The sequence below is a fragment of the Exophiala dermatitidis genome (genome assembly GCF_000230625.1).
Source record: "Exophiala dermatitidis NIH/UT8656 unplaced genomic scaffold supercont1.2, whole genome shotgun sequence".
NCBI classification, from domain to species: Eukaryota; Fungi; Ascomycota; class Eurotiomycetes; order Chaetothyriales; family Herpotrichiellaceae; genus Exophiala; species Exophiala dermatitidis.
This window is the reverse complement of record NW_008751647.1, coordinates 3,097,785-3,123,666: the sequence shown is the minus strand read 5'-3', so window position 1 is coordinate 3,123,666 and position 25,882 is coordinate 3,097,785. Positions and strand designations below refer to the sequence as shown.

Here is a 25,882-nt window from a genome sequence, read left to right as displayed (position 1 = left end):
TCCCCTTAGTCGGTCAATCCGTAGAACCCACCGCATCCACGCACGTCTTCCTCCGTCTCACTCTAACTTTCGCACCCATAGGCGGGACATGATTCGGCCCAGCCCAATAACACTGCGGCCTGACACCTAATCCATTACCATTTCCATTTTCACTCCCTTTCCCATATCCACCGTAGTCCTGACCATCCAGCACCATATGCACATCATATCTCGTCAAAAGATAAGCCATCAACAACTTGAGTTCGTTGGCGGCGAAAAAGCGACCGGGACACGCGTGCCGACCGTGCCCGAAGCCAAGGTACGTCGGCGACGTTGCGATGAATTGGAGATGAGCTTTGTCGAGATAGATTTTTGTGGCGTCCTCACCACGGCGTGTTGCCGTTGATTTCCCCTTCTCATCCCTCTCCACGTCCGCTGCAGCACCTTTATTAGTCTCGCTCGACCCAAGGGTCTCGCGCTCGCTCCGCCCAATCCTGTCTTTCAACTCGACAAACCTAAAAGGTCTATACTCGCCCGCCATATCGTAAATGTTTTCATCGTTGTGCAAGCCCCAACTATGTACTGCCACCATACTCCCCTGAGGCAAATAAGTGCCGTCAGGCGTGGTGACGCCACCTTCAACGACGACCTTGTGATTGATGCCAACGCCAATGATGCTGGCTCGACGTGAGCTCTCGCGCAGAGCGGAGTCGAGGTAATGCATTTGGGAAAGTGAGGCTCTGGACCACATTGGCCCAGCAGACCCAGCCGATTTTGGTTGGTGCGGGACGTCCGACTCGTTGTTTGTCATATCCATCGTCTCCACAGCTTCGGCGCGCAACTTGTCGACCACGCCCTGAACGAGCGGGACGGACAAGATATCCAAGAGCGCATTGGTCGCGATGAAACTAGTTGTGTGGACGGCGGCGAAATTGGTGTGTAAGAGGCGCGCACATATAATCTGCGGGTCTGTTTCGTCAGGACCAGTGGCAGTTTGGCTTGGACGTGTTGAAGTCGACCGTTTCAGCGAGCGCGTCAACAGCCACTGCAAGAAATCGTTTTTTGAGTCTGGTTTATCGTCTGTTTGCTGTTGCTGTTGCTGTTGCCGTTGCCGCCGTAGAATCTCTGGCGTCAAGATTCGAGTGAAGCCGCGCGCATGTTTCCGGTTCGGATGTGTAATTATGGGCGCCACCAAAGGCCGCAGAAAGGCCGGGAACAGACGCAGTAACGTGGCGGATAGGGCAATGTCTTCGGCGAATCCGACGGCGTTGTGGATGTATTCTTCATTGCGGCCTGTAGATACATACAGGTCGGTCAGTTCCACAGCCGAAAGAGATACGTGTATCGAAAGGAGAACAGATGCCAATGAATCCAAAAATACTTACAGAAAGGCAACCCCACAAAGACACGATTACTTGTCCTCGCAATGATTTTAGTCAGGGAATCAAAGAGCGGGATCTCAGTCCAATTGGCCGTGTCGGTGCCCCAGATCTCGTCGACCGCGGCAGCCAGTTCATCGCAGACCTCGGGCGTCACGTTGAACACTTGACGAGTGAGTTCGGACTTTATCACGTCTAGTTGATGGATATCCCTCGTAAGTCATGTGTTGATCGATTGGGTGGGAAGTCAGGCTACCTTGTATACATACCGAAATGAACAGTTGGATCCATGATCTCCGGCCGGGGAAAGGTGTATCTGGTCTGAAGGATGTGTTTGTGTGCTCCGTTGACGCTGACGACGTGTTCTGGCTGCGATATGAGCCAGGGGATCGACGAGGGCGGAAGCAGGATGACTTCGCCGTCGAGAGTGGCGAGCATACATGCTTTATCATGGATGGCGTACTGTGGATGAAAGATAGATTAGATGAGTGAGTGTAATTGAGTCGGTGGAAAATCGACAAGGTGAAGAAGGAACATAAACATTGCTCAGCACAATCCTTCAAACCGACAAGAAGAAAAAGGTCTTGCCGGATAGCATTCAAACCGCCTAGGCCCTGGCTTGCTCGTCGTCTATGCCTTGTCATATTTCTTCTTTCTCTGTTTCTTTTGGTAAGCAAAGCATTGTCGTTCCCCTCTCCCATGACTGAAAGCCCGAGGACGTGGAACGGCGTAGACAGAACAAACAACCTCACAATGCGAATCCAGGCCTTGAAAGTAACATGTTCCAAAGACTCTGTAGGCGTGTGACGAAGGTATCAAACAAGGCGAAAGGATAGAACAACCTCGAAAAGGGGACCGGTGCAGAGACACGAAGAACTGCACTCCCAAATCCATCTCGGGGTTTAATGAAGAATCCAAACTCACCTTCTCATAAGCCTCCTTCAACGCCCTCTCATAATTGATCATATTCCACAACCTGGCCCGGGTATTGGGAAGAACCCAACGAGCGATCTTCTCGGGTCTTCCTACCCATGGCAACGACTTGGTATCAGCAGTCAAGCCCACATTGCAGGACGACTGATGATGCGACTTCTGTTCGGTTGCAATGCTGCTGCTCGACTTCCACGAGCAATGATAGATCCAAAGCGCCAGAGCCACAATGGACACGCCCAGCAGAATCAAGACGACAATGACATTGCCATGCCAGTGACCGCCAGCTATCTCCGCCAATTTCTGCTGCCCACGTTGTACCAGCACGGCCACCGTCTGTGCCAAAGCTGCCGGCTGCTTGTACTTTTGTAATATGGATGGCGGCGGGAGATGCCACTGCCATTGAGGTACTGGTACCTGGATATTCAAGTTGAAGAACATCGTTTCTCGGATCACTTATCCCGTACAATACTTTGTGGCTGGTCCCTTGCTGAGTGTTCCAATACCCAGAACCAGACTGCCAGTGTGATAGGACCATCACCATTAGTATCCGGGATCAGGGGATGGGGATGGGGACGATGAGATTCGCCGGCCCGATGTCAGTGTCAGCGACCAGGGTCGGGGTCAGCCTCAGGCTCAGGGTTCGGACCTTGGGAAAACAGAAGAATCGTGCTTGGTGCAACACACACTCACGCCCTCTTGACGGTTGACGGGGGGCTCCTAGGTCGATGTTTCCGTTGTTTCGGTGTGTACGGTATCTCTAGTAGTTGTGGCCACCTGATATGGCTGATCAGAAGCCACAAACACGGTGGTTTTGCCCTTTGCCTTCGACTTTAACTTCGTGGCTTCGGGATTCAAAATAAGACCATGGAATGGAAGGAAAGGGAATACCTTTGGAAGTATGTCACACAAGACAAGGTAAGACGGTAAAGCCACTGACCGGACCAACAGGAGGGACAGCCCGTTCAAGTGTCACACAGGTGTCAACCTCGAGTCTCTTCACCACCTAACTCTTGCCAGGTACCACTACTACCGAGGGACACGCCATCACCGGACATGGCTACCTACCTAGGTAGGTACAGTAGTAACTGGCTCGATCAATCGTTATAACCATTCACACGCACGGTGCTCTCGGTCAACGACTTGCCCTCTCATCCAGTGCCGACCACTCTCCGAGTCCAGTTCAATTTGACTGCATGATTTGATGCAGAGCCAATGCGACCAAGCGGCCAATCAAGTGGCGCCACAACACCCTTACATTTTACATTCAGCTGAGTCCAGCGGTCAACGATACATGGGGCCTAGCACTGTGTAGGTAGAATTATTGATCGTAAGCATCTACAGTGTACTGCTTCCTGCAAGCCACAGCCTAGACCGGCCCAGGTTGAAGCAAGGTCATGATTACATGGTATATTCGTTCTATTTGTGGTCCGCCTTTTGCAGGAAACCTTCGACCGCTTCCTACTGCAGTGTTGTACTCGGCCTGCAGTACAAGGCTAAGGAACCCTGGCCTAGAATTGACCTCTCTTAAGTCAAATTCATTAGTAGCCTCCATTTGTAACTTCCGACTGGACGGCACCAGGTCATAAATACAACCTGGACCAGGGTGACCGGGCCACTGCTTCCAAAAATGCCAGGGCTTTCCTGAATGTGCTGCGTTGCCTGTTAGGACAATACACAGATCCTCTGGAACGCCAAACAAGCTCATCCGGTCCAATCCAATCCAATCCCACTCCATTTTGAAAGCAATAGATCATAACATCATGCTTGCATCCGAACAGTCTTCCAGGCGTGACTTATGGCAAAACGCCGGCGGTGGTTTTTGTCTTCCGAGCAATCAGCCTTGCCGCGATGGAACGAGAATACTTCCCATGTCAGGGATTCTCATGACCCGGGACGTTTTGTGTCTGTCCCAGTAGAACTGTTCAAGCCTGCCATATCCGAGGGTCTCGAGCAGGCTTTATAGGACTGTTTTTGCGTCATTGACGCTAAATGCACCCAAGCACGACCTTGAATCCTGGTGACTTGAAGACCAGGGCATGGGGGGGGCTTGGTCGAGACCCGTAAAACAGATTCAACTGCCATCAATGGCCGAAGCCCTGACTTGCATCACATCTACGCCATGCCAGGTGTAAGACCAGTGTTGCCCTACCGGAGCCATCTCAACAAAGCTTGTGTTAATAACTTCCTATCCACCGGCTTGGCAACATAATCATTCATTCCTTCGGCCAGATAGGCTTCTTCGTCGCCTTTCAAAGCGTTGGCAGTCATGGCAATGATGGGGACTGAATGCCCAAGTCGCCGGATCTCTTTTGTTGCCGTCACTCCGTCCATGACTGGCATGCTGATGTCCATGAGGATAAGACTATATGTCAGCGGCTTTTGTTTGACCAATTGCAATCCTTCTTTGCCATCACTGGCAACATCAACCTTCTCGAAACCAAACGCTCGTAACAGACGAACCATGATGGTCTGATTGATGGCATTGTCCTCTACCAAGAGAATTTGTTTTTCGGGGGCCAGTTTCTTCAGGTCCACATCCGGTGCGTTTGGGACGGGAGGCGCTGGTACCTTTGCGTCCAATTTGTTCAGTTTGAGGCTGAAATAGAAAACGCTACCTTGCCGGTCAGGGTTGGGACCAAATCCTATTTCGCCTCCCATGAGTTCAACCAGACTTTTGCAAATCGACAGTCCGAGTCCAGTGCCCTTGTAGCGTTTGGTTGAAAATTTGTCCAGCTGTGTGAAGGGAGTAAACAGAACATGTTCTGATTCAAGTGGCACGCCAATGCCCGTATCGATAACTTCTGTCCTGATGTCGTATGACGACTCGTCCTCGTTGGTGAGGATGACTTTGACCCGTACGTATCCATGATCTGTAAATTTAATGGCGTTGGATACAAGATTCTGCAATATCTGGCGGTAGCGGAGTGCGTCTCCTTGAGCAAACTTGGGCAGTCGAGGATCCAGCTCAACCTCCAACTTCATGTCGTTGTCCGATCCCACATTGAAGGCCCTCCTAACAGCTGCTACTATCTCGGATATATTCAAAACATCCTTGCTGATAGAGAAGGAGCCTGAGCTTAACTTGGAATAATCAAGAATGTCGTTGATGACCTGTAACAATATCGCCCCGGATTCGTCGATGATTCTGGTAAGCTCCTTTTGCTCTTTGGACAGGTCCGTGTCCGTAAGCAGCGAGAGCGCCGACAGCATGCCATGCATAGGGGTGCGAATTTCGTGGCTCATGTTGGCGAGGAAATCTGACTTCAATTTGGAGGCTTCTTCGTATGCTGAGATTAGTCGCGCTTCGGCTGCTTTCCGTTCGGTGAGATCGCGCGTCACTTTGCTAAAGCCGGTGAGCTCGCCGTCCCGGTAGACAGGTGTGATGATGACATTGGCCCAGAACCGCGAGCCATCTTTGCGAACTCGCCATCCTTCATCCTCAACTTTGCCGTCACGCAGTGCCAGTTCCAACTCCTTCTCCGGTTTGCGGGCTTTCCGATCCTCCTCGCGGTAGAATGTTGAAAAGTGCTTGCCAATGATTTCTTCCTGCGTATATTGTTTGAGAAGTGTAGCTCCTGTATTCCAGGTCGCTATACAGCCGTTGGGGTCAAGCATGAAGATTGCATAGTCGCGAAGGGTACTGACTAGGATGCGGTACGTCTCGGCGGATGCTAATTGTGTCGAATAATTCAGCGTCTTCTGCACGTCTTCGGTGACGTCTTGAGCCTCAACGACGACATACAGGAGCTCGTCCGCATCAAAGATCGGTAGGACTCGAAGGCGCCAGAACCCGGGCACTGTTGTCCCCGGCATTGGCTCTGATCTCTGCTCTTTGCGAGTAGATATCGCATCTTGGATTAGTTTGGCTGTTGTCGCGTGGCTTGCTGGCATCGACATGTCATCGACAAAATCCAGGAAGTTACGGCCTTTACACTCGTTCAGGTCCAGATCATACATACTTTGAGCCGACATCGAAATCGTGATGATCCGCAAGTCCTTGTCAAGGACAGCGGTGGGAACAGGCGACAGAGCGAAGATGCGCTCCATGCCCGATGAGCTTTGGCTTGCCGAAGAAGGGTGCGTGCCATGTAGCGAATCGGACTGTTCGGGCGGCAAAGGTTTCTGCCGCGAGACTGCAAGGGAAGGCTCAGCCATAGCGGTCCCTTTGGCGTCTTTGAGCTCGTCCACAGCGAGTCGTTTCCGAGACTTCATTTTGCTCGTTACTAGGTGTTCATGTCCGCAAGGGAAGATGAATGACATTGCAAACGTGGAGCTGCAGATGGGGAAATAAGAATAAGGGAAAAGAGCAAACAGCCGATTGAATGGGGGGAGGCGAGGGACAACATGTATTGTTTGCTTACCAACAGCGGGCTCCAAAGACCAAATGCCCAATTGGCTATCACTTCAAGAAATGGCTGCATGAACGGCAATACATGTCGAAACCACGACTCATGGATTCTGGCGGTGAAAACTGCGCGAGCAAGGCTCCAGGGTGGAGGTTCACGGGGCGATTGGGAAACGGACCAGATTCCAGACCGGGAGGGTGGTCCCAGAGACCGAAGTCGATCCAGGGCGGGCCACGGAGGATCTGGTCGTGATCCTGATAGTGGGAGAGAGGGATATCCGGGTGCAGCTGCGGCGTCCGATAATGTGATGCAAGTCGACAGACCCCCTTCAGCCTGCCACCTTCCACCAATGCAGCAAGCCTCCCGTCGCGGATGCGCGTCGCACTGGGTGTGGCGTCAGGTTCCCCAAGGCCCTCGTGGTGCTCTTGCGCTATCTCTTCAATTGTTCTTGTACCTCTACCTTCGCCGATCGAGTTGGAAGTGTGCAACAATGAGCGAGTCGGTCGGCCTCGGAAAATCGTGAGACTGCCAGAAGATGCAGCAAACCGCTTCCTGGTGAATGGTGCGTTGCAGACTCAACCACTCGAACTTGTAATCGACAAGGATGTTGCAAGCGCCTTTCCCGGCTAGTTGAAGCCCCTTGAGGCAGACGCAACACCTAGGGTCGGCCCTGGTCGAAGCCGCAGACAGGTGAAGGGTATGTTGGGGAGGCCGCAGCCAGTAATGGTGGCCGGCCACGAGCAGGTATTTTGCAGGGTACACGGGGTGGATGAATACAGGTAGTTGAGCAGGCAATTAACGAGCGAAGGCCTGAGGGTGCGAGAGATCGTAGGGTGAAAGGTATGTCAAAAGTGACTATGTCCCGAACGATGATTTCTTGTGAGAAATCTTAACGGATGTACATGTCCGTGAGCGTCTATTTCCCTGGGAAGGAAAAGAATGGTAGGTACCAGGTAGGCAGGGACCGAGCACATGTAATTGGCGGTCCCTGTGCATCAGCTGAACTATGGGGGGACGGCAGTAGAAGGGAAAAGACAGCGACGGGCGTACAACTAGAACCAAAGGGAGTCCAAGTTCGGGTCAAGTTGGCGAAATGCTGGACACTGCATGGGGCGCCACGGACGTCATGCGTCACGGGATGAGGGTTCAAAAGGCCCCGAAAACCCAGAAAACACGAGATAATGGATCAGACAACAGAGATGGAACGTAGAGGAGCGCTCTATGATGCTGCTAACTCACTGCTATACGTGCTAGTATACCCTGATGGGGTATCGGCACTGAGCCGAAGTCCACAGCAGAAACAACTTGTAGGAGTGCTATAGTGGGCGTAGATGGTCGGTTGCTTGGGGATGAAATTGGGTGGACTCTTTGCGCGACATTTCGTGGAGAATGCATCCGAGGGAAGAGGAGGCCAGGCCGTTGACGGAGGACAATCAAATGGGCTGTACCATCCAAGGTACCTTTACCACAGCAGGTACCTACCTACAACGGTGCACGTTGTTATAAAGTTGTAGTTCTGACCATGAAGATTGGTGTAGTCGATGGAGCAGAAGAACAGCCACAGTATCTCCACCGGCCTCTGTCACCATCCACGGTTCTACAACTACCTGGGCGGACCAGCCTCTTGCCACTGCACGGGTCTCATCATATGCGTCTTACCAGCGAGACCGGGCATCAGTGAGAGTTCAACCGGCCGGCACAAGCCGTCTGGCACAATCTGGTCGGCTAATTGCATCCTCTGGCTGTTCAGGCTGTATCCGGATTCCAAGAGAGCCATCGAATCATCAATGAGGTACCTTAATGTAAATCACTTGGACTTTTGCGGCGATCGCCCACTGCAAAGCCACAGCAGCAGGGTACAGCCCAAAGTGTTTCGACCGGACGCCGACCATCGTCGACTCTCGCGTGGCACAGTTAAATCTCGCGTCTCACAGTGATTCTATTTCCCGCCCTTCTAGGTAGGCCCAAGAATCCGAATCTGTATTTTGAGAAATCGTTACTCTAGACCTTTTCATGCAGAGCCCGAGCATGCAATAGCACGCTTCAAAGATAGAGCTGTTTTCTACATACACGGCTGTTGCAGACCTTCACGGACACCCGACCAACGCCTTGCCCAATTGTGAAGTCCAGTGCCCAAACCCAAACCAGCCAGTGAACCCAAATTTCAAGTTCACCGATGAAGCTTCTTCGAAGCCATGTCATCGGTTTAGATAGCAGGTCCATCGACAATTTCCCAGCCAAATCCCCTCCTAGTTCTTCGTATGTACCCTGTACATAGAATTTATAAAATCATCACTCAAGACTCGATGCCCTGATCTGTAACCTTGTTCTGAAGTTCACAGACTCAACCGATCTAAACTGCGGACTCTTCTTCCCGTTCCTCCTGTGACTAGACCTAGTTTGTAGAACGTCTCTTCGCCTGCTGCATTCCGTCCACCAATGTACCATTTTTCCGGTCCCAATGCGTCAATGAAGCCGCCTGAGGAATTGGAGCTGTCACTTCCCCTCCGTTGCCGTCCCCTCGTCATCGGTGTCGAGGCCCCTGGCGGTGACATGGACATGTTGTTAGGGGTGTGACTTGCGTGTGTCTGGGAATGGGGCCCACCCGGGGTACCCGTTCCGGGCGACCTTGAGAGCGGACTGGCATATCGGTGGGAACTGGGATTTGAGGAAAATGGCAGAGAGGCCGGCGTCGTACTAGGTTTCGTGTTGGAGGTGAGTGAGGAGTGCGGCTGTGTGGGAGACGTGGACGTCTCAGCGGTTGACTTTGTCGTGATGGTCCTGGCAGCCGATGAAGTCACCGTTGTGTTGGTGGTCGAGACATGTGCGGTCGCTACCAGCGAGGTTGGCGAACCCGCATCGTATGCCGTGCTCGACTTGACTTGAAACGTTGGATTCGTACGGGCTCGGAAGGCGGAGAAGAAGTTGGCGAAAAAAGGTCGGTTGGTAGGCATTTTGTATAGCGATGGTGCCTCTTGAGGGCAGCGAAGCCGGGGAAGGAGTGAGGCGTTCCTGGTTATGTCCACTTTGGACAGATCTCGGATGGAGTTCAAGTCTGAGATAGATATGGCCGGCACTCAAAGTAGCCGCTGAGTCCCGTTGCGCGCAGTCCTGTCTCAAGCCTATACTTTATTGGCCTTCTGCGACGGGCAGACGCACAATCTTGTCTGCGTTTCCCAGCAATGTGGTTATTTTCGCCACGGGCACTGTGAGCCCGTCCAAGCCGTGAGGTGACTGAGTGACGCGAGGATATCGTCTTGCATGGCCGGGGAAGTGGAGGAGTGCAGTTGTATGCGTTCAACTTGCGCGAGGTGCAGTCGTCACTCTTGCATCGGGCGATGGATGGAGAAAACCGGGTATTTCGAAGCGACCGTGCAGACCCAGCGAGTTGCGGAAGCGAGGTGCCATCTGGCCTGGGGAACCAATGAGAGTTGCCGTACTTCCACTACGGCGGGGATTTTGCTTTTGCCGAGGCGGCGGGGACTCGGACTCGGAGTGAATTGTCCTCAGGCCTCAGCTCTACTAGTACGGGGAGTTTTAACTGCGCCAGTGCAGTGCTACTCCAGAGTCCGTCCGCGAGAAGCCAATCAGGAGCTTGATTTATTCATCAACTAAAGTCCTGACTCAGCTTGTTCGCATTCCTCTTTGTCAGCGGTCGGACACAATCAAAGGCGCTGCATCAAACCATAGAGGCGCATGCCTAGGACATCGGCGTCCCTCTGCGATGTCTCGCCACCCGTTCCTTTGGAGCATACAGTAGTAGTCTGCTTAGCACCAGCTGCCTTCCTCGCTGACGATGAGTCACTGGGCCAATCCAACCGGCTCCATGCAGGAGGCCGTTGCCATGCTCATCATATCGATTTGACCGTAGTCACTCGTTCTACGCCTGGATATATTTCCAAGGCGTGGTAGGCATCATCCCACCGCGTGACATAAGGTCTAATCATCGTCGTCTCCTGTGAACTCAAGTATCTGAGGAAGGTGGATTGTCAGCAACAAGCAGCTGTGTGCTCAAGAGAAGATGTACTCACCAGGTTGTTCCAATCACCGCCGCAAGACGTAACGGAGCTAGGTCCCATGTTTTCAAAGCCGAGTGACGTGTAGAAACGGACCAGATGATCATGTGCGAGAAGGGCTATCCGGTCGGCGATTTTGGCGTCTTTCATGCGCTGAATGTACGACTTCATCAGGACTCTACCTAATCCCATTCTCTGGAACTCGGGTGCGACTGCTAGAGAATGGATGCAGATGGTGCCACCGATGTCTTGATGGCCGATCGGTTCCACGTCGGTTCTCTCTGGCAGCGAAGATCGACGTGCTCTCCAGTTGGCAGGAATTCCCATTGAGGCCTCTGTTACACTGGGCGCTGGAGTTCTCGTGGCGACAATGTGTGCCATCAGCTTTCTTTGAGGAGGAGAGGACAGCTTTTCCGCCTCGGCTTTGGTAGGCTGAGTGAACAGTCCTAGACTCAATTCAGGACACCGAGTGAGACGATATTCAAACTAGGCGACGCTGTTAGCATCCACGCCGAAAGCCATAACGCGGTAGAGACCTGGACGATATTCATAGAATTAAACCCCAGGATAGACATTACCTTTTCCCGACTTGCCCGTTCTTCGGGTGGAAATGCTGCCTCTTCAAGGGCAGAGCATTGATCGATATTGGCAACTGACAAAGCCTGGTTCTCTGGGTGAAGATGATCCCATTTGTGAGTCGAGCCTCGCCGGCGAGCGCCCAGACGACCCGTGAGCATGCTTAACAAGGGATGGTTGGCGATAGGGTCTTGGTCGTCTTCTGAATCCTCCTCGGATTCCACCACATCATTGGCGTCTTCTAGATTGTTGCCGTATCTCTGCAACTCTAGCGGACTCGAGGAAGTCGGCGGGGCTTCACGACCGCTATCTTGCATTGCGAAGTCAGCGTCGTCGTGTTGAATGTCGATGAAGCCGTCTTCGTCTTGCGAAGATTGGTGTCGTTGTGATCTGTCCTTGGCAGGGCTGTTAACATCGGTGGTCTGGTCTGATTGGCTCATGCTGCCTGTTTCGCACTGTCGCGAAGCGAGGCGTGCAGGGTTCTTAAAAGAGAGCTTTTTGTGTGTCGCAAGGTATTCGGATTTGTTATTGAAATGAAGCGTTGCTCAACCGGGTTTGTAGGCTTGTAAGGGTGTCTTTCGCAGTCTTACAAGTGCACGGCTTGCAGTGTTTCTTAAGAAAGATAAAAAGTTTGCGACCGCTGCAGACAAGCAAGGTTCGCGGACTTGCGGAGTATGTTGACCAGGACCTGGCTCAGGACCAGAAAGGGAGCAACAATCGATGGATGTAGTCCTTTACGACAAGTACAGCCTTTTATCACGTTTCGTTGTTGGACTGGTGAGGACAACAGGTGCAAGTTTGTTCAGATAGTCACTGCACAGATAAGTTGTGGGAATTGGAAAATTCATACTTTGGAGAGTTACATCAAGAAGTACTGTGGTGCAGACGGGAGCGCATGAAAGGAGAAAAATAGCACACGACAGTTACAGGCACCCTGGTGCCGGGAACGCAGCACCTAGCAAACTGCTTTAGGCGTGGGAGTTAACTTTCTTTCTTGCTGATAAGCGAGGCTTATAGGGACGTTAAATAGCCATTCAGGTAAAGTCCTGGGGCGGTCACCCCTAAAAATCGGCGCCTATCTACCTAAAGTACCTAAGGTAAGGTATCTGCGCAAAGATTCAACCTCGTCTCCAAGCCGATTGGCAAGCTTCATCGTATGGGCATCTAGAGAGTTCTCTACCTCTCGAATGTTCTTGTATCTCGTTCCAAGCAGAATATACCCACCAGGTACCTTATCTAACCGCAGGTTCAGTAGCACTGTGGTAGGAGTGGTTGCCTGCTAGTAATAACGCGCGACTCTACCTAGACCACTGTACAATGATCCGATACTAGTAAGTGGAACTAGTAGTAGGGCCTTGCCAGGGCATGGAGGGGAATTTTATGCTTAAAAATAATCAAGGCACTAGGCGGCACCACACCGAATCAAACTTCCAGTTGTGCCCTGCTGCACCTGAGTGCGGCGGTCACGCTGTGACAGGGTCTAAGGAGTCCTCCGATCCCCAGTGAAGCGCGTCATTCCCATGTGCCTGAAGACGTGTTTCCATCACCGTCTATTGATGAGAAATCACCTAGACTGTCGAGCCACCAACGTTATATTATCCCTACATCCAGTGTCTGGTCCTCACTGCTTCAGAGAGATATTAGTCCTCCACTTTTTGTGTCTACGCTCTGCGTGCAGCATCTTTTTCCTAGAGTTGGACTTGAAGCCTGGAGTCCTTGACGGCATCTCACCTTCGCAACAATGTACGTTGTCAACAACCTGAGTATTGCTCTGTTCTCTCGACTGACCTCTTTCTAGGCGTATCTCTATATCCATTATTGCCTCTGATACAGAGATCCCGTCCGATTTTATCAGCCTCGATGTCGGACCTGACATGACCCTTAACGACATCAAAGCCTTGGTTGAAGCCGAAATCAACGTTCCTCCCTCCTCGCAGCACTTTTTACAAGATGGACAGCCGGTAACCGATACCTCGAAGAGCTTAGCTCAGTTGAACTTTCAGGAAGGCGGCGTCTTGGGTATGGCCATCCAAAGCTCAAGGCCCAGAAGACGTCCCGCGCCAGAGAACGCTGCAGGCCAACCGCCCCAGAGATTACGGAGTGGCAATGACCCAGAGCAGACAAGACTGCGCATCTTGGGTGATCCTGTCGTCATGGAACAATGTCGAAGACAAGACCCCGAGCTCGCAGCTGCCTGTTCTGACCCCCAGAAGTTCCAGGACTTGTGGAATGAACGCCAACGACAGTACGAGCAGGTTCAGCGGGAGAAAGAGGAGCAGTTCGCCTTGCTAGAGGCCGATCCTTTCAATGTTGAGGCACAACAAAAGATTGAAGAGATTATCCGGCAACAAAGAGTGGCAGAGAACTTGCAGAAGGCCATGGAGGAAAATCCAGAGTGTAAGGCAACCCCATGGTGAATAATAGGCACGATGCTGACTTGTTTGCAGCCTTTGGCAGAGTTACGATGTTATACATCGATGTCACCGTCAACAGCGTCCCCATCAAGGCATTCGTGGATTCTGGCGCGCAGACCACGATCATGTCCCCGGCTGCTGCAGAGCGATGCGGCATCCTTCGGCTGATCGACAAACGTTATGGAGGGATTGCGAGAGGCGTGGGCACCGCTACCATTCTAGGGCGTGTCCATTCGGCCGACATCCAGATAGGGCAATACAACTTGGCCAGCAGCTTTACGGTCATGGAAGGCAAGGATGTGGACTTACTGCTCGGCCTTGACATGCTCAAACGACATCAGATGTGTATTGACCTGAAGAAAAATTGCCTACGGGTGCAAGAGGACGAGATACCGTTCTTGCCTGAAAGCGAGATTCCCAAGATGATGGAGGAGATTCTAGAGAACGAACCCAAGGTCAAAGGACCCGACGGAAGCACCATTGGCGCGACTACCGGAACCCTTGAGCCAGCAACATCAAAATCCACCGGCGACTCGTCGAATGCTGGACCCAGCAACACCGGTGCACCATCGCAGCCATCATCCTCACGACAACCAGCCGAACACAGCAATTTTGGCCAGTCACAGCCGATCACAGACGAATCAATTGCCAAAGTTACCGAGCTGGGATTTTCGCGCGACGAAGCAATTGCTGCTCTGCGACAAGTCAATGGGAACGTTGAGCTCGCTATCGGGCTCTTGATCTGATGCATGGTGCATTCAGAGTCATTTTGTGCTGGGAGCATGGCGCTAACAGCATCTAAGAAGGCACGAGCCGACAGTGACCACTTTTCTGAAATGTGTTGTTCAGAAAGCAAGATTGCCTAGAGTTGGAGGAGCGATCCGGAACACTTTAAGATAATTAATTGAATGTCACACAATCCATCTTATGCCAGACATGCGAATTATCTCACGACTGTAGTGTTCAAGTTCCAACGGTACCTACAGGTACCTACTGTAGGTGCATGTAGATAGCATGATTGTGATGGACTAAATTCACCGTCGTCTGTGACGATGGACCAGTATAATTTGCATCCCCACCACCCATATATACAGTGGAAGACACGCAACGGAACAGATACACCATCAATGTTAGTTGATGGTGACTGCTTGGAAGTAGAGTAAATATAGCATCTATATTAATGCCTCCGTAGAGCAGATCATCGGTGTTCAACGTCGACCGCGACTCATCGTTGCGCCAAGGCTTGGATTCCGCATCTCAACTCCGGGCGCAGTTCAACGACTTGCTCGTAGCATTGATCCAGGACTGCCTTACCAACAACTACTAACGACTACAACCCATATCTGCGCACAATTCACGATAATCGCTGTATCGCCGGAGAGATCATTGGCCGGCGGCCTCAAACACTCGGCATGAATCGACAAGGTACGTTCACATTTCTGCATGTGCTTTCTTGCATCACCCTAGCACGCGGGCAAATCGACCACACGAAAGGAATTCCATGAACCCAATCTATCGCCTTCAGGAGTTGTACACATCTGCCCAAGATGTTAAGAGGTGGACATAACCCCATTGGGCCATTGGGATCCCCCAAGCCGCAAGCCATGATCCAGCGCGACCCCGCCGACCGCAAACCGCATCCAGCGAGGATGACCCTCTTAACAATGATCCAAAGCCCCGATGCTGTTGCCCTCGAGGCCTTGTGAGTGGCGAGTGGAAGGAGATCACAAACCATCTAGTGCCGCCTACTTCATAAACAGCTTGGGACCCGGATGAGCCATGATCAGATCCGACGACGTTGAAGTCGCAAGTCAAGATTCCCAAGGCTGGGCGTTTGGTACTTGGTACAAGATTACATATACATGCCACCTTTTCGAGCGGGGAAGAACACGCATTTGGGCGTCCCGATCGAGGGCTGGAAGGGACGGGCTTCGTGCTATCTGTTGACTCTGGGGCTGGCCTACGCAACAGCATATACGCCGGTCGGGCTGGAGTGTCGTCATTCGCTGGACATGCAGCTCTGAGGCTTGCCCACCGCATCACAACAATGGCACGATCAGGAGAACAGCAGCTGCGGGGACCAGAGCTGGCTACAACTAGTCGTTCGCGCCGGACACATTTGCACTCAAGCCCCTTTTTGATGTCTGCGCGCTCCACGTTTTGCGGTTTGCTAACTATCATTGAAGGACAACCGCGTCCACTTCCAGCAGTGAATAACAACAGCAACAACACCCAAACGCCCCAACCGCGAACGGCTAGCAATGGGAGAATGCTCACGAATAAAACTGGTATGACTTTGAAAAGAAGGTGCTTATAAGCGTCCACTAACCCGTAACAAGGCTCGTGGGCGCAACCCAGTGTTTCAACCGCTTCAAACACGGGACATCCAGCGAGGGAATCCCTCCCTCCTGAGAACTGGGCACAAGCCATGAATTCTAGAACAAACAATCAACTCGATCTTTCGGCCTCCTCGTAAGCTGCCACCGACGGCCCCTTCAGGGAATTCGAATCTGAACCGCCCGTGTTGACTTCCCGCTCTAGCTTTCCTAGTCTAAACAATGCTGGTTTGCATTCGCAGTCGCACAATGTCGGCTCCAGTGCGTGGCAGACCGGTCCGCCGCAGAACGAACAGAGTCAGCGGCAGCAATTGCAACCTGCGCGTTCGCATGCGCCGTCGCGGCAACAGCAGCAGCAGCAACAGCAACAACAGCCAGCGAGCAGCAATCGTGAGGGGCTGTATCCGACCGACACTTATTCACGAAATGCGCCCATGGAATTTCCCACCGAATCATCACAGACCCTACGTCGAACAAATCAGATATCTAGCGGACCGCCAGGGTTGGTGCAGCGACCGCAGAATCAACAAAATGATGGTGTCTCCCGTGATTTGAGCAGAGTAACGTCTCCTTCGGGTCAGACACAAACATGTAAGTCCGTGACAACTTGAGCAGATCATGATACTGACCCTAATCTAGCTCGGTCACCAATTCCACAGAGTCTGAACGCGGCGATAGGGCAGGATAGGCTCTTAAGCCAGGATATCAGACCCCAAGCCAAGGACTACCCGCAAGATTCCCCGTCACAATCAGTCGCACTGCAGTCCAGGGACCTTTTCTCCGACCGAGACTCGGGTACGAGACCAGAACAGTCTATGGAAGCCATTTTTGCAGGCATGTCAGAGCGAGAAAAATTTGGAATGAAAGGGTACATTGCCGAACAAGAGAATGCCAGCCCTGCGGCTAGGAGTCTTATGAGGGGAGTGGATTTAACAACGCTTGGGATCAACATGAGTTCTCAGGAACCGCTTCTAATGACTTACCCGGGTCCGTGGGCTGAAGCAAATGCTCAACCGTTGCGACCGCTAGACTCGGAATACAGCATACCGGACTGTTACACGGTCAAAAAGATTGCGCCTCTTGCAAGCAGGATCAATGGCTTTATGGACGAAACGCTGTTCTTCATCTTCTACACGATGCCCCGGGACTACACACAAATGCTGGTGGCTCAAGAACTGGTGGCGAGGAAGTGGCGGTATCATATGAGGGAGAAACAGTGGCTCACCCGAGATGAGAACTCGCCTAGTCCAGTTTTACTGGATGATAAGGTCAGCGAGCAAGGCTACTACATATGGTGGGACACCAAACTGTGGAAGAAGGTGCGACGGGTGTACACCCTGAGGTACGAAGACTTGGAGGAACAACCAAGTATGGGAAACCGGGCCATGCCGGCCGCAGCAATGGGGGGAATGGCCGGTGGTGTGATGAACGGGGGAATGGGCGCTGCTAACTTTAACGCTGTTCCCGGTCTGGAGAGGATGGCGGTCATTGGCAGAGGCTTCTGATCCCCCAGATGCTGCTGTTCCTCTTATTGATAATTACACCTGGGTGTAAGGGACGCTGGCTAATCCGTCCATGAGAGCTTTGGTGCTACGAACACAACAACGAACTATCGCAGCTCGAGATTGTCGTGGTCTTATGAGGTGTCTATGCTTCATGTATGCGTACCGTCCTGCTGAATGCTGAAGACCCTTTCCACACAAGAAAGGCTTGTCCTTGATGTACTGCACAAGATTGTACCAACTGTATGTGCACCTTGTATCTCTGCACTGTGGTCCGTACACTGTAGTCTGTGGTAACGTCTAGAAGCATGATGCCAGTGTGAGCGGAATTCGATATCACGTGGCGCCAGCCAAAGTTGCCCCACGCTGCCGTCATCCCGCGCAGGCGAGAAGGTGCCAGTGATTCATCATCTGCCAGTGGACTTCAATCTCACCAGCCTCGACGCTGTTCACTGCCTTCAAATATCCCACCAGCACTGCATGCTGCTGCTGTTGATAATGTACCTTTTCCCAAGATCATGTCAGTTGAATTTCTTTGCCTGTACGTATTGCACGTAACTCGTCCTCTCCATTGAAAACTTGCCGGTGCCTGCAGTATTCCGCAGCAACCTCGTAGAGCACCTCGCTGTCTGATCCATCCACCGTTATCCCAAGGCCCGCGTCTAGACAATACAACGGTAAAGTCATAACGAGGTTGGATTCAATGGCCGGGTGCACCCCGTGCTACGCGAAAGGATAGTTCCACACTAACCTGCACTTCGAATATCATCACCTCACCATTTTGATTCTTCATCGCGCCCGAGATGCCGTTCTCTTCTTGGTTTCTCAAATCCAAAGGTCAGCCTGAGGTCGACCATGATGGAAGCGAAGAAGTGGATGGCAAAACTGAGACGTCTTCCCCTGATGAACTGCTGGATTTCGAGACAATAGCCGACAGGGTGGAGGCTCTTCAGCAGGAACTGGCGTACGCACATCATCTCTGCGAGCAAGCCAACCTACAATTTGACAAATACCGTACGGACCTGCATGAACTTAAGCAGTCCGTGGCTACGTTACAGAATGAGAACGAGGTCTTGCGGTGTCAGTTGGCCATGGAAAGGGAGCGCAACATGAGGTATCGTGCACAGATTCAGGAGGACCAGGACACGATCAAAAGCCAGAAGGTGTTGGTCACACAACTGCAAGCAAGGCTTAACACAGAAACCACCTCTCTGCATGCTATGGCCAAACATGCTCGGACTCTTGAGCAGCGATTGATCGACGCGAAATTCGACCTTGAGTATCTCAAATGCACCACAGATGCGGAACAACAAAGCAACATCAGCCACAGCACTCAGAACTTAGATGTTCCTCTCCCGGCACAGCCGTTTGTTGTTGTCCTTGTCGATGGAGATGCATACAAGGTGAGGCTACATCATTAAGCACTTTGCACGCTTCTGGCTAACTAACATCCCGGTCAACAGTGGCACCCTGACCTATTTCTCAACTCGAGTCACGTCCCTGGCAATAGCGGGGCTGAGGCCAGTAACCCAGGCGGTCTCGCAGCTTCGCAGATAAGGACCGAAGTCATCAAGTATATTCTGAAACAAGACGGAACCATCCCGATCACATCGAAAGTGATTACCCGCGTTTTCTGCAACTACGGTTATGAACAGAAGTTTCTGAATCGCCAGCGGGCACGGTCAGCTCAGATTGCATTGAGAGACTTTGCTGTCCAATTCACGGAGAAGATCCCGCTTTTCGACTACTTCGATGCTGGAAGGGGGAAAGAGAGAGCGGACGACAAGATCAGAGGTAAGCTTTTCCATTGCCATTTCCACTTTGCGAAAGTGATGACAAGTGGATCAAAAGTGGTGGACTCTTGAAACTGACGTGCCGCGGAAACCTAGAAAACTTCCACCTCTATCTATCTACGCCGAACTGCCATGCTATCTTTCTAGCCGCTTGCCTCGACAACGGTTTTGCTCGCATGCTGGAGCAGTACTCAAACGATCCTCTTGCCTACCAGAAAATCGTTCTTGTGACCCCGGGTTACATGGCCTTGGAAGTCCAGAAGCTGGGGTTCAAACAGGTCATGTGGTCCAATGTGTTTGCTACAAAGGCAATGCCAAAGGAAATGGTTGCCAGATATGAGAAAGATATCCAGAAGTCCCGCAGTTTGGGGGACTTCAGCAGTGCAAGTGCGAACCCAACCCACGTCAAGGCAGCTGGTGGTGGCAGAAGGAGGGGAACTGGAGGAGCTCCGACTCCAAACTTGACGAAGTTTTTGCTCGAACGCGTGCCCACATGGGATCTTAACGATGCGATGGCCAGATATACCAACGGTGTGGGGCTGAAGATCCCTCATAGGTACGACGGTGATGAAACTGACTCCTGCATTGTTCTTGAGGACAATGAGGTTGAAGAGGGAGTAGATTAAGACCATGGCGTTGGCAAAATGGCGCAGGTCTGCTCGAGGTGGACAATACCCCATCCGAACCGGTTGTGATTTCAGAACACGGTCCAGGACCAAGATGTGGCAACTCTATTCTTGCTGAAGATTGTGGGAGCGATGTTTTTGTGCTTGGTAGTGGCATGTCAAATCCTCAGGATAAAATTCCACAAACATAGTACGTTGTAGTGTCGAAAGAACACACTAAAAGACTACTCGTAGGCTAGGTATGGACGCTGAGCCAATGTACGACATCTCACGTTCGCCTCAAAGATAGTTCGCGGTATTGTCTACACCGGCATACGTTCTGCTCGAGAGTGAGACATTGGAGATCTACCTGTAGATTCTGTGCACTTTCAAGTCCGGTTATATTTTGATATTGTCACCCATGGTATATTCTTTTGGACATCCTCTTCCGACCATTACACTACACACTACGCAAATGCACTGGACGGTTTCTGGACTTTTATAGTCGGTTCTTCACGAGTGAGTCCACTCGGGCTTCTTCTTTTCGGCGAACGCCTTCATACCGACCTTTTGATCATTGCTGCCGAACAGAGCATGGAAGATACGGCGCTCGTACTCGACACCCTCGCGAACGCCCAGATCCTGACTCTTATTGACGACCTCCTTGGCCGCAACCACAGCGATGCGCGAGTAACTGGCGATCTTGGCGGCCGTGTCCAATGCACCATCCAGAACTTCCTTGTTTCCACCGTCAAAGGCGCGAGCGGCAAGTCCATGCTTCTCGGCCTCCTCGCCGCTGAAATTGTTGCCCGTCAGAATCAGTTCCATGGCTTTACTCTTGCCAAGTGCCGCCGTCAAGCGTTGAGACCCGCCGGCGCCCGGGATGGTCCCCAACTTGATTTCGGGTTGCCCAAAGTTAGCCGTCTTGGTGCAGTAGAGGATGTCGCACATCATTGCTAGTTCGCAGCCACCTCCTAATGCGTGGCCAGAGACCGCGGCAATGATGGGTTTGCGGATCGTCGTCATGAATGACCAGGGCGCGATGAAGTTGTTGGCGTAGGCGTCGGAGAATGTGAGGGGGGCCATCTCTTTGATGTCGGCGCCGGCTGTTGGGTTGGGTTCTATGTTAGTATTCGGACTCGGTCTGGGCTGGGTTGTGCGTACCTGCAAATGCCTTGTCGCTTCCCGTCAGCACGATGGCGCCAATCTCCTTGTCATCGTCGTATTTCTTGAGCGCATCGTTGAGCTCGGCGAAGAGTGCGCTCGATAGCGCGTTTAGTGCTTTTGGGCGGTTCAATGTGACTGTTTGGGAGGGACGAGAAGAAGATGTTAGCATAATGCTGCAGTTGTATATATAGCAACGGATTAGGTTGATTCCAATGGACAGCACGTACTCAGTCCTACGCCCGGTCGGGGCTTGGACACCAGGATGTTCTCATAACTTGAACTGTTGCTCGACGTCGATTGGAAGCGAACAAGTCGAGGGAGGGTCCGCGGTGCGGCTGCGGTCAGAGTGGTAGCTACAGGACGGGAGAGAAGGCGGAGGGAAGCCATGGCTGGGACTCAGGCTCGTAACGGATACAGATACACAGCAACGACGGAGGAGATGAGATGCTTCGTCTCACAGCAAGGTATCTTTCGGGGTGAAGCTCAACTCAACCTGACAACGACTTGTAGCACAACTATAGGCACGCTCGAAACTTGAACCTCAATAGGTCGTAGTGGCTCGCCAAAAAAAAGTACATGCGGACCGTCTCCATGGACCTGATCAGCCCTCCGCGTCGATGTTTCTCGATCATGTTCGCCGTGAACAGCCGTCATCCTCGGCTGCGGCTCCGCAGATCATGGCCAAGCCCGATGATTCGCCTTTGGTTTCTCGGAGCGGATTAACCTGTGTCCGACATGCGGAAGTGCAATGTGTGGCTGGTGCAGCAGAATGTGGCGTGCTGTGGCACACACCTACACATCAAATAATAAATCAATCCCCTATCAGTGAGGCGCAGCGGCAGCCTTCCTCAGGGTCCGGACTGCAATGCCTGTGCCCGTGGAGAAGAAAATTAAACGACGTGGCTTTAACGGTTGTTGTCCCTCAACAATTCACAGCAACTGACTCCCTCTCTCGCATTCGTCTCTATCAGACATTTTACGATCCTTTTATCGGCGTCCTCTGTTTGCCTTTGTTCTCCTTGGCTGCAACCCGCCAGACGCCTGAACAAGTGCATGCGCGGACCCTATCTCTCTGCGACACTACCCTCGCACGCCGCAGCCGTCTCTCCCACTTCCACTGCCGCCATGGACAGTCCTGAGCCTGACACGACACCTTTCGACGCGATTTCCGTCCAGGGCAATAAGCTTCTAAGAGTAGGATGGCCGATCTGAACCAATACGCGTTTGTTGTGGCTAACCGATCTCGTCTCCGTGCAGCAATACCAAGCATATCTCGATAAATCAACGCCCTACGTCGCCTACCGTTGGACTGCCACCGGTGTGCTGCTCGTCCTCTTCTTTCTTCGGATCATCGTCGCTCAAGGCTGGTACATCGTCGCTTACTGCCTGGGGATCTACCTGTTGAATCTGTTCCTCGCTTTTCTCCAACCAAAGTTCGATCCGAGTTTGTCTCAAGATGAAGGCCTCGAGGATGGTGAAGGGTCCACTCTGCCCACGAAGCAGGATGATGAGTTCCGACCGTTTATCAGACGGTTGCCGGAGTTCAAGTTCTGGCATGCGGCAACCCGAGCTGTCACCATCAGCTTCGTCTGCAGTTGGTTTGAGATCTTCAACTTGCCCGTCTTCTGGCCTGTTCTGGTTATGTACTGGCTGATTCTTTTCTCCCTGACAAGTAAGTCGTTCACAACGGGATTTGGACGGGGTTTGGTGGCTAATGGATCCTTTAGTGAGACGACAAATCCAACACATGATCAAGTATCGCTACGTTCCATTTTCGATAGGAAAGGCGAAATATTCCCGCAAGTCATGATTCAAGCCGGGATGCGCGGCACGGGGAGTGTTTCCTTTCCAGGACACGGTTCCAGTCGTGGCACGTTATAGGAAGGATGCCTCGGAAAAAGCACTGCAAGGTCTGCAGAAATGTACAGTACAATCAGTCAATGTCTTCAGCGAAGCCATTCCATGAACGATGAGGATGGAAGTCAACGAGCATGCTTCTCCCATGGGAGTGATTAGCTGCCCGGAACTTCATCTCTTGGAACAGCGACTTGGCTACGAATAATAGATTCAGTGAATCGACGTTGGTCCGGCTAATCATTCCCGGTGCGATGAATGGCTTCCCTTGTCAAGATTGGCAATACGGCTAATCTCGATCACAACCGTCCGGGGAACTACTTCAGGTCAAGAGCTGCTCATTCCAGGGTCGGGCAGGAACAATGCGCAAATACTATCAATCAGGGGTGCCCCCGCCTTTTCGCTCGAGTCAGACTCAGCTCCTTCTCTTCCTACTCACTGCATGGTAGTGGTTTCCTTTTGAGAATCGCTGCATCTGTCCTTGAAATACTCTCTTCCTCTTCCACTCCTTGATTCTCTCTCTTCATACTGGCCACATTTCATCGACATCAGTTATCTTCATTGATGCAGCTATCACATCTGGCATATATATTTGCTTCTTTTATCTTGCGTGTACGTTTGTCTACCGATATCAATCGCTCTTTGCTTTGAGTCATGGCGCAGCCACAGCCACAGGCCGCTCAGCCGGAGACGGATTCTACCCCTGCAGAGATCACGTTCGATCCTCAAATTGCTCCCGCAAATGGCAGCGTCGAGCCCGAAGAAATCACGCAGATCTCTCCACTCGAACTGGACATGCCCACTGCAGTACCAGCCAATACACACGCCACTGCAGAAGCGGAAGGTGCTTCTCTGGCGGATTTTGACTTTGCTGCGTTTCTGCGTTCGAAAGATCCGGCACAGAAGTACATTATTACGGACTTTGCCCGCGGCCGATCCTGGATCACCGTTCACGCTCGCAAGGAGCTTCAGCACTCGACTGTACTCGGTCAAGTCATCGCCCATAACTTTGGGACGTTTCCTTTCCATGAGGATCTTCTCCTCACCTATGAACCTGCGGCCCAGTCTGAAACACCAGCAGGGGAGAAGCAGCCACACAGTCCTCGTGTATGTGGCATAGGCCTGGAGCCTGCTCGGACCTCTCTAGTTCCAAAACTGCTGACACGCTCATAGGATCTCGAACGCGCGGCGTTGACTCTGTTCACCAGACCTCCGTTCCCTGGAAACACGCCCGCGAACATGTTTTTTCGATCTTTGGGCAAGCTCCCTCCTTACAGAAAGATCGTCCCTCCACTTGAAGGCCAGCTGTATGCAGTCGCAAAAAAGACTGGCGTGAAGATTCCAGAGCCACTTTTGTACGACGAGGCCGGGGTTCTGGTCACGACATACCTCGGCGAGCTTTGCCCCCTGTCCACATTTTTCAACTATCTGCTCTCCAAGGATACAACGAATGCAGTTCCCCCATCTAGGGAGCCTGCTGTCCGGGAGCTTCTGCGGTCGGAAGATTTGGCTGAAGCCTTGTTAAAGAATGCCGGAAAGAGTTTGGGTCGATTCCTTGCAAGCATCCATGACCCCGAAACATCCCGACGAATCCAAAGTTCCTTGCCAGAGATGCCTGACGACACGCCTGCAAGATCGGAATATGCTACAACGACAATTCTAGCAGAAATTGAGCTGATGAGAGACCGTCTTAAAGACTGGCCCGGCCTCTTTGCCAATTCCACCGAACTCAACGATATTTGTGAGGCTCTTACGGCCGATTTGACGCAGCCACTCCACAGAGATGAATAGTTCTTCAGTCATGGAGGCTGCGATTTCGACTCAGTCTTTGTCAACATGCCGGGTGCGGAAGGAGACGAGGACGGTCCTCCCGCCTTGTTCAATTGGACCGAGGCTGGTTGTTATGGAGGAGGCATGGCCGACGACATGGCGCGGTTCATGGCCGACTTGGAGATGTACAAGGGAATTGTCGAGCACTCCATGGGCCTGGATTACAATGGTGTGGACCTTGCTGCCCGCGAAGACCTTCAATCACTTGGCCTGGCATTGACTTACCTGAGCCGTGGTCTGATGAAGGGATACAAACGTCAAAGTAAGCTCTATTCCAACTACTACATGAAACCAAACAGTCGAAGCACTTGGTTGGAAAAATGGAAACAGAAGCGACAATTTAACAAACCTTCGCTGATCGCGATGGAACGATCCGCCTATTTCGCCCATGCCCTCCGAATCATCACTCTGGCATTGGAAAGATCATGGCGTTGCTTCGACCCGAAATGTATGGTTGATGGGCAGCATACTGCTGTGAAGAAGGATTGTACCTTGGTTCAGATGATGGTACGGCGGGGACTTTGGTTTTTTCGGCGTTCAATGGTCGACGAGGCCACCTTCGCCAGTAGCCTCCATCGGGGAGGCACCCACTCTGGCGTGGGTTGGCCCGGTGCAGGAAGACCATGGCTGGCCAAGTTATTCGCCAGAAAAGAACAACTTTTGTTTGGAGACGGGGAATTGATCAGATGGCCTCGGGGACGTCGTGATGAAGATGAACGTCTTGGTTAGTACAACTAGTTTGCGTTCATGGTGAATATACTATCGTTTCGGTTGTGCATGACCGTGAAGCAATTTGGCTGTACCAGAGTCCTTTCAAGGCATTACTAGTAGGGCATCAGGAAAGGGCCGTAGAGTCAAGTGGGTAGCTGATTTAGCCAGGTGAAGGATGATATGTTCATTTCATCGTACAGGCCTGTGTCTCGTCAAATTCGGTTTCCGGTTGATCAACATGAAGCATTTCATCCATCCCACGTGGGTGCCATACAGGAACATGCAGTGGTAGCTCCAATCAGATTAGAGTTAGCACCTACAGTACGATGTAGCTTTTCGAAACATTATATTACCTTGCACCGTCAATCGACAATATGCCGATTCTCTGGTAGACCCACAATGCTGCCATGCTCTATTTTGCCTGGTACGTGCTGCAGTAGT

The 25,882-nt window shown here is 52.0% G+C and overlaps 11 protein-coding genes across 11 annotated transcripts; 6 read left to right on the top strand and 5 right to left on the bottom strand.

Annotated features, from left to right (window-relative positions):
- Positions 1 to 13: 13 nt before the first annotated feature.
- Positions 14 to 2,729, bottom strand: HMPREF1120_02590 (uncharacterized protein; the record flags this gene model as incomplete). The annotated part of the gene is made up of 4 exons (XM_009156634.1): positions 14 to 1,272; positions 1,365 to 1,553; positions 1,628 to 1,820; positions 2,283 to 2,729. 4 exons carry the CDS (start codon positions 2,727 to 2,729, stop codon positions 14 to 16), a joined length of 2,088 nt encoding a protein of 695 aa, XP_009154882.1.
- A 1,707-nt stretch (positions 2,730 to 4,436) lies between these two features.
- On the bottom strand, positions 4,437 to 6,503 carry HMPREF1120_02589 (sensor histidine kinase/response regulator Fos-1/TcsA; the record flags this gene model as incomplete). Its single annotated transcript, XM_009156633.1, has 1 exon — positions 4,437 to 6,503. One exon carries the CDS (start codon positions 6,501 to 6,503, stop codon positions 4,437 to 4,439), a length of 2,067 nt encoding a protein of 688 aa, XP_009154881.1.
- Positions 6,504 to 7,849: 1,346 nt separating this feature from the next.
- On the top strand, positions 7,850 to 8,948 carry HMPREF1120_02588 (uncharacterized protein). Its single transcript, XM_009156632.1, has 2 exons — positions 7,850 to 8,111; positions 8,166 to 8,948. Exon 2 carries the CDS (start codon positions 8,179 to 8,181, stop codon positions 8,572 to 8,574), a length of 396 nt encoding a protein of 131 aa, XP_009154880.1. The 5' UTR covers positions 7,850 to 8,111; positions 8,166 to 8,178; the 3' UTR covers positions 8,575 to 8,948.
- Positions 8,949 to 8,973: 25 nt separating this feature from the next.
- On the bottom strand, positions 8,974 to 9,591 carry HMPREF1120_02587 (uncharacterized protein; the record flags this gene model as incomplete). Its single annotated transcript, XM_009156631.1, has 1 exon — positions 8,974 to 9,591. The coding sequence occupies one exon, from the start codon at positions 9,589 to 9,591 to the stop codon at positions 8,974 to 8,976; it is 618 nt and encodes a 205-aa protein (XP_009154879.1).
- Positions 9,592 to 10,576: 985 nt separating this feature from the next.
- HMPREF1120_02586 (arylalkylamine N-acetyltransferase) lies at positions 10,577 to 11,669 on the bottom strand (the record flags this gene model as incomplete). The annotated part of the gene is made up of 3 exons (XM_009156630.1): positions 10,577 to 10,609; positions 10,669 to 11,139; positions 11,232 to 11,669. 3 exons carry the CDS (start codon positions 11,667 to 11,669, stop codon positions 10,577 to 10,579), a joined length of 942 nt encoding a protein of 313 aa, XP_009154878.1.
- A 3,122-nt stretch (positions 11,670 to 14,791) lies between these two features.
- On the top strand, positions 14,792 to 17,746 carry HMPREF1120_02585 (uncharacterized protein). Its single transcript, XM_009156629.1, has 5 exons — positions 14,792 to 15,068; positions 15,830 to 15,931; positions 15,983 to 16,115; positions 16,185 to 16,570; positions 16,619 to 17,746. The coding sequence occupies exons 1-5, from the start codon at positions 15,056 to 15,058 to the stop codon at positions 17,482 to 17,484; spliced, it is 1,500 nt and encodes a 499-aa protein (XP_009154877.1). The 5' UTR covers positions 14,792 to 15,055; the 3' UTR covers positions 17,485 to 17,746.
- Positions 17,747 to 17,839: 93 nt separating this feature from the next.
- HMPREF1120_02583 (uncharacterized protein) lies at positions 17,840 to 21,523 on the top strand. The gene is made up of 3 exons (XM_009156627.1): positions 17,840 to 18,884; positions 18,945 to 19,275; positions 19,371 to 21,523. Exons 1-3 carry the CDS (start codon positions 18,285 to 18,287, stop codon positions 19,898 to 19,900), a joined length of 1,461 nt encoding a protein of 486 aa, XP_009154875.1. The 5' UTR covers positions 17,840 to 18,284; the 3' UTR covers positions 19,901 to 21,523.
- Positions 20,393 to 21,215, bottom strand: HMPREF1120_02584 (enoyl-CoA hydratase; the record flags this gene model as incomplete). The annotated part of the gene is made up of 2 exons (XM_009156628.1): positions 20,393 to 20,985; positions 21,044 to 21,215. 2 exons carry the CDS (start codon positions 21,213 to 21,215, stop codon positions 20,393 to 20,395), a joined length of 765 nt encoding a protein of 254 aa, XP_009154876.1.
- A 648-nt stretch (positions 21,524 to 22,171) lies between the features above and the next one.
- On the top strand, positions 22,172 to 22,856 carry HMPREF1120_02582 (uncharacterized protein; the record flags this gene model as incomplete). Its single annotated transcript, XM_009156626.1, has 3 exons — positions 22,172 to 22,240; positions 22,304 to 22,718; positions 22,774 to 22,856. 3 exons carry the CDS (start codon positions 22,172 to 22,174, stop codon positions 22,854 to 22,856), a joined length of 567 nt encoding a protein of 188 aa, XP_009154874.1.
- A 698-nt stretch (positions 22,857 to 23,554) lies between these two features.
- HMPREF1120_02581 (uncharacterized protein) lies at positions 23,555 to 24,691 on the top strand (the record flags this gene model as incomplete). Its single annotated transcript, XM_009156625.1, has 2 exons — positions 23,555 to 24,007; positions 24,074 to 24,691. 2 exons carry the CDS (start codon positions 23,555 to 23,557, stop codon positions 24,689 to 24,691), a joined length of 1,071 nt encoding a protein of 356 aa, XP_009154873.1.
- A 45-nt stretch (positions 24,692 to 24,736) lies between these two features.
- HMPREF1120_02580 (uncharacterized protein) lies at positions 24,737 to 25,459 on the top strand (the record flags this gene model as incomplete). The annotated part of the gene is made up of 1 exon (XM_009156624.1): positions 24,737 to 25,459. The coding sequence occupies one exon, from the start codon at positions 24,737 to 24,739 to the stop codon at positions 25,457 to 25,459; it is 723 nt and encodes a 240-aa protein (XP_009154872.1).
- Positions 25,460 to 25,882: the final 423 nt, after the last annotated feature.

Excerpts from the sequence above, each read along its gene's own strand:
- HMPREF1120_02588 (XM_009156632.1), top strand. The coding sequence starts at position 8,179 with ATGGAGCAGAAGAACAGCCACAGTATCTCCACCGGCCTCTGTCACCAT.
- HMPREF1120_02585 (XM_009156629.1), top strand. Across the intron at positions 15,932-15,982 it reads AATGCTCACGAATAAAACTG|GCTCGTGGGCGCAACCCAGT; the intron begins GTATGACTTTGA and ends ACCCGTAACAAG. Across the intron at positions 16,571-16,618 it reads TTCGGGTCAGACACAAACAT|CTCGGTCACCAATTCCACAG; the intron begins GTAAGTCCGTGA and ends ACCCTAATCTAG.
- HMPREF1120_02583 (XM_009156627.1), top strand. The coding sequence starts at position 18,285 with ATGCCGTTCTCTTCTTGGTTTCTCAAATCCAAAGGTCAGCCTGAGGTC. Across the intron at positions 18,885-18,944 it reads TCGATGGAGATGCATACAAG|TGGCACCCTGACCTATTTCT; the intron begins GTGAGGCTACAT and ends CCCGGTCAACAG. Across the intron at positions 19,276-19,370 it reads AGCGGACGACAAGATCAGAG|AAAACTTCCACCTCTATCTA; the intron begins GTAAGCTTTTCC and ends GCGGAAACCTAG.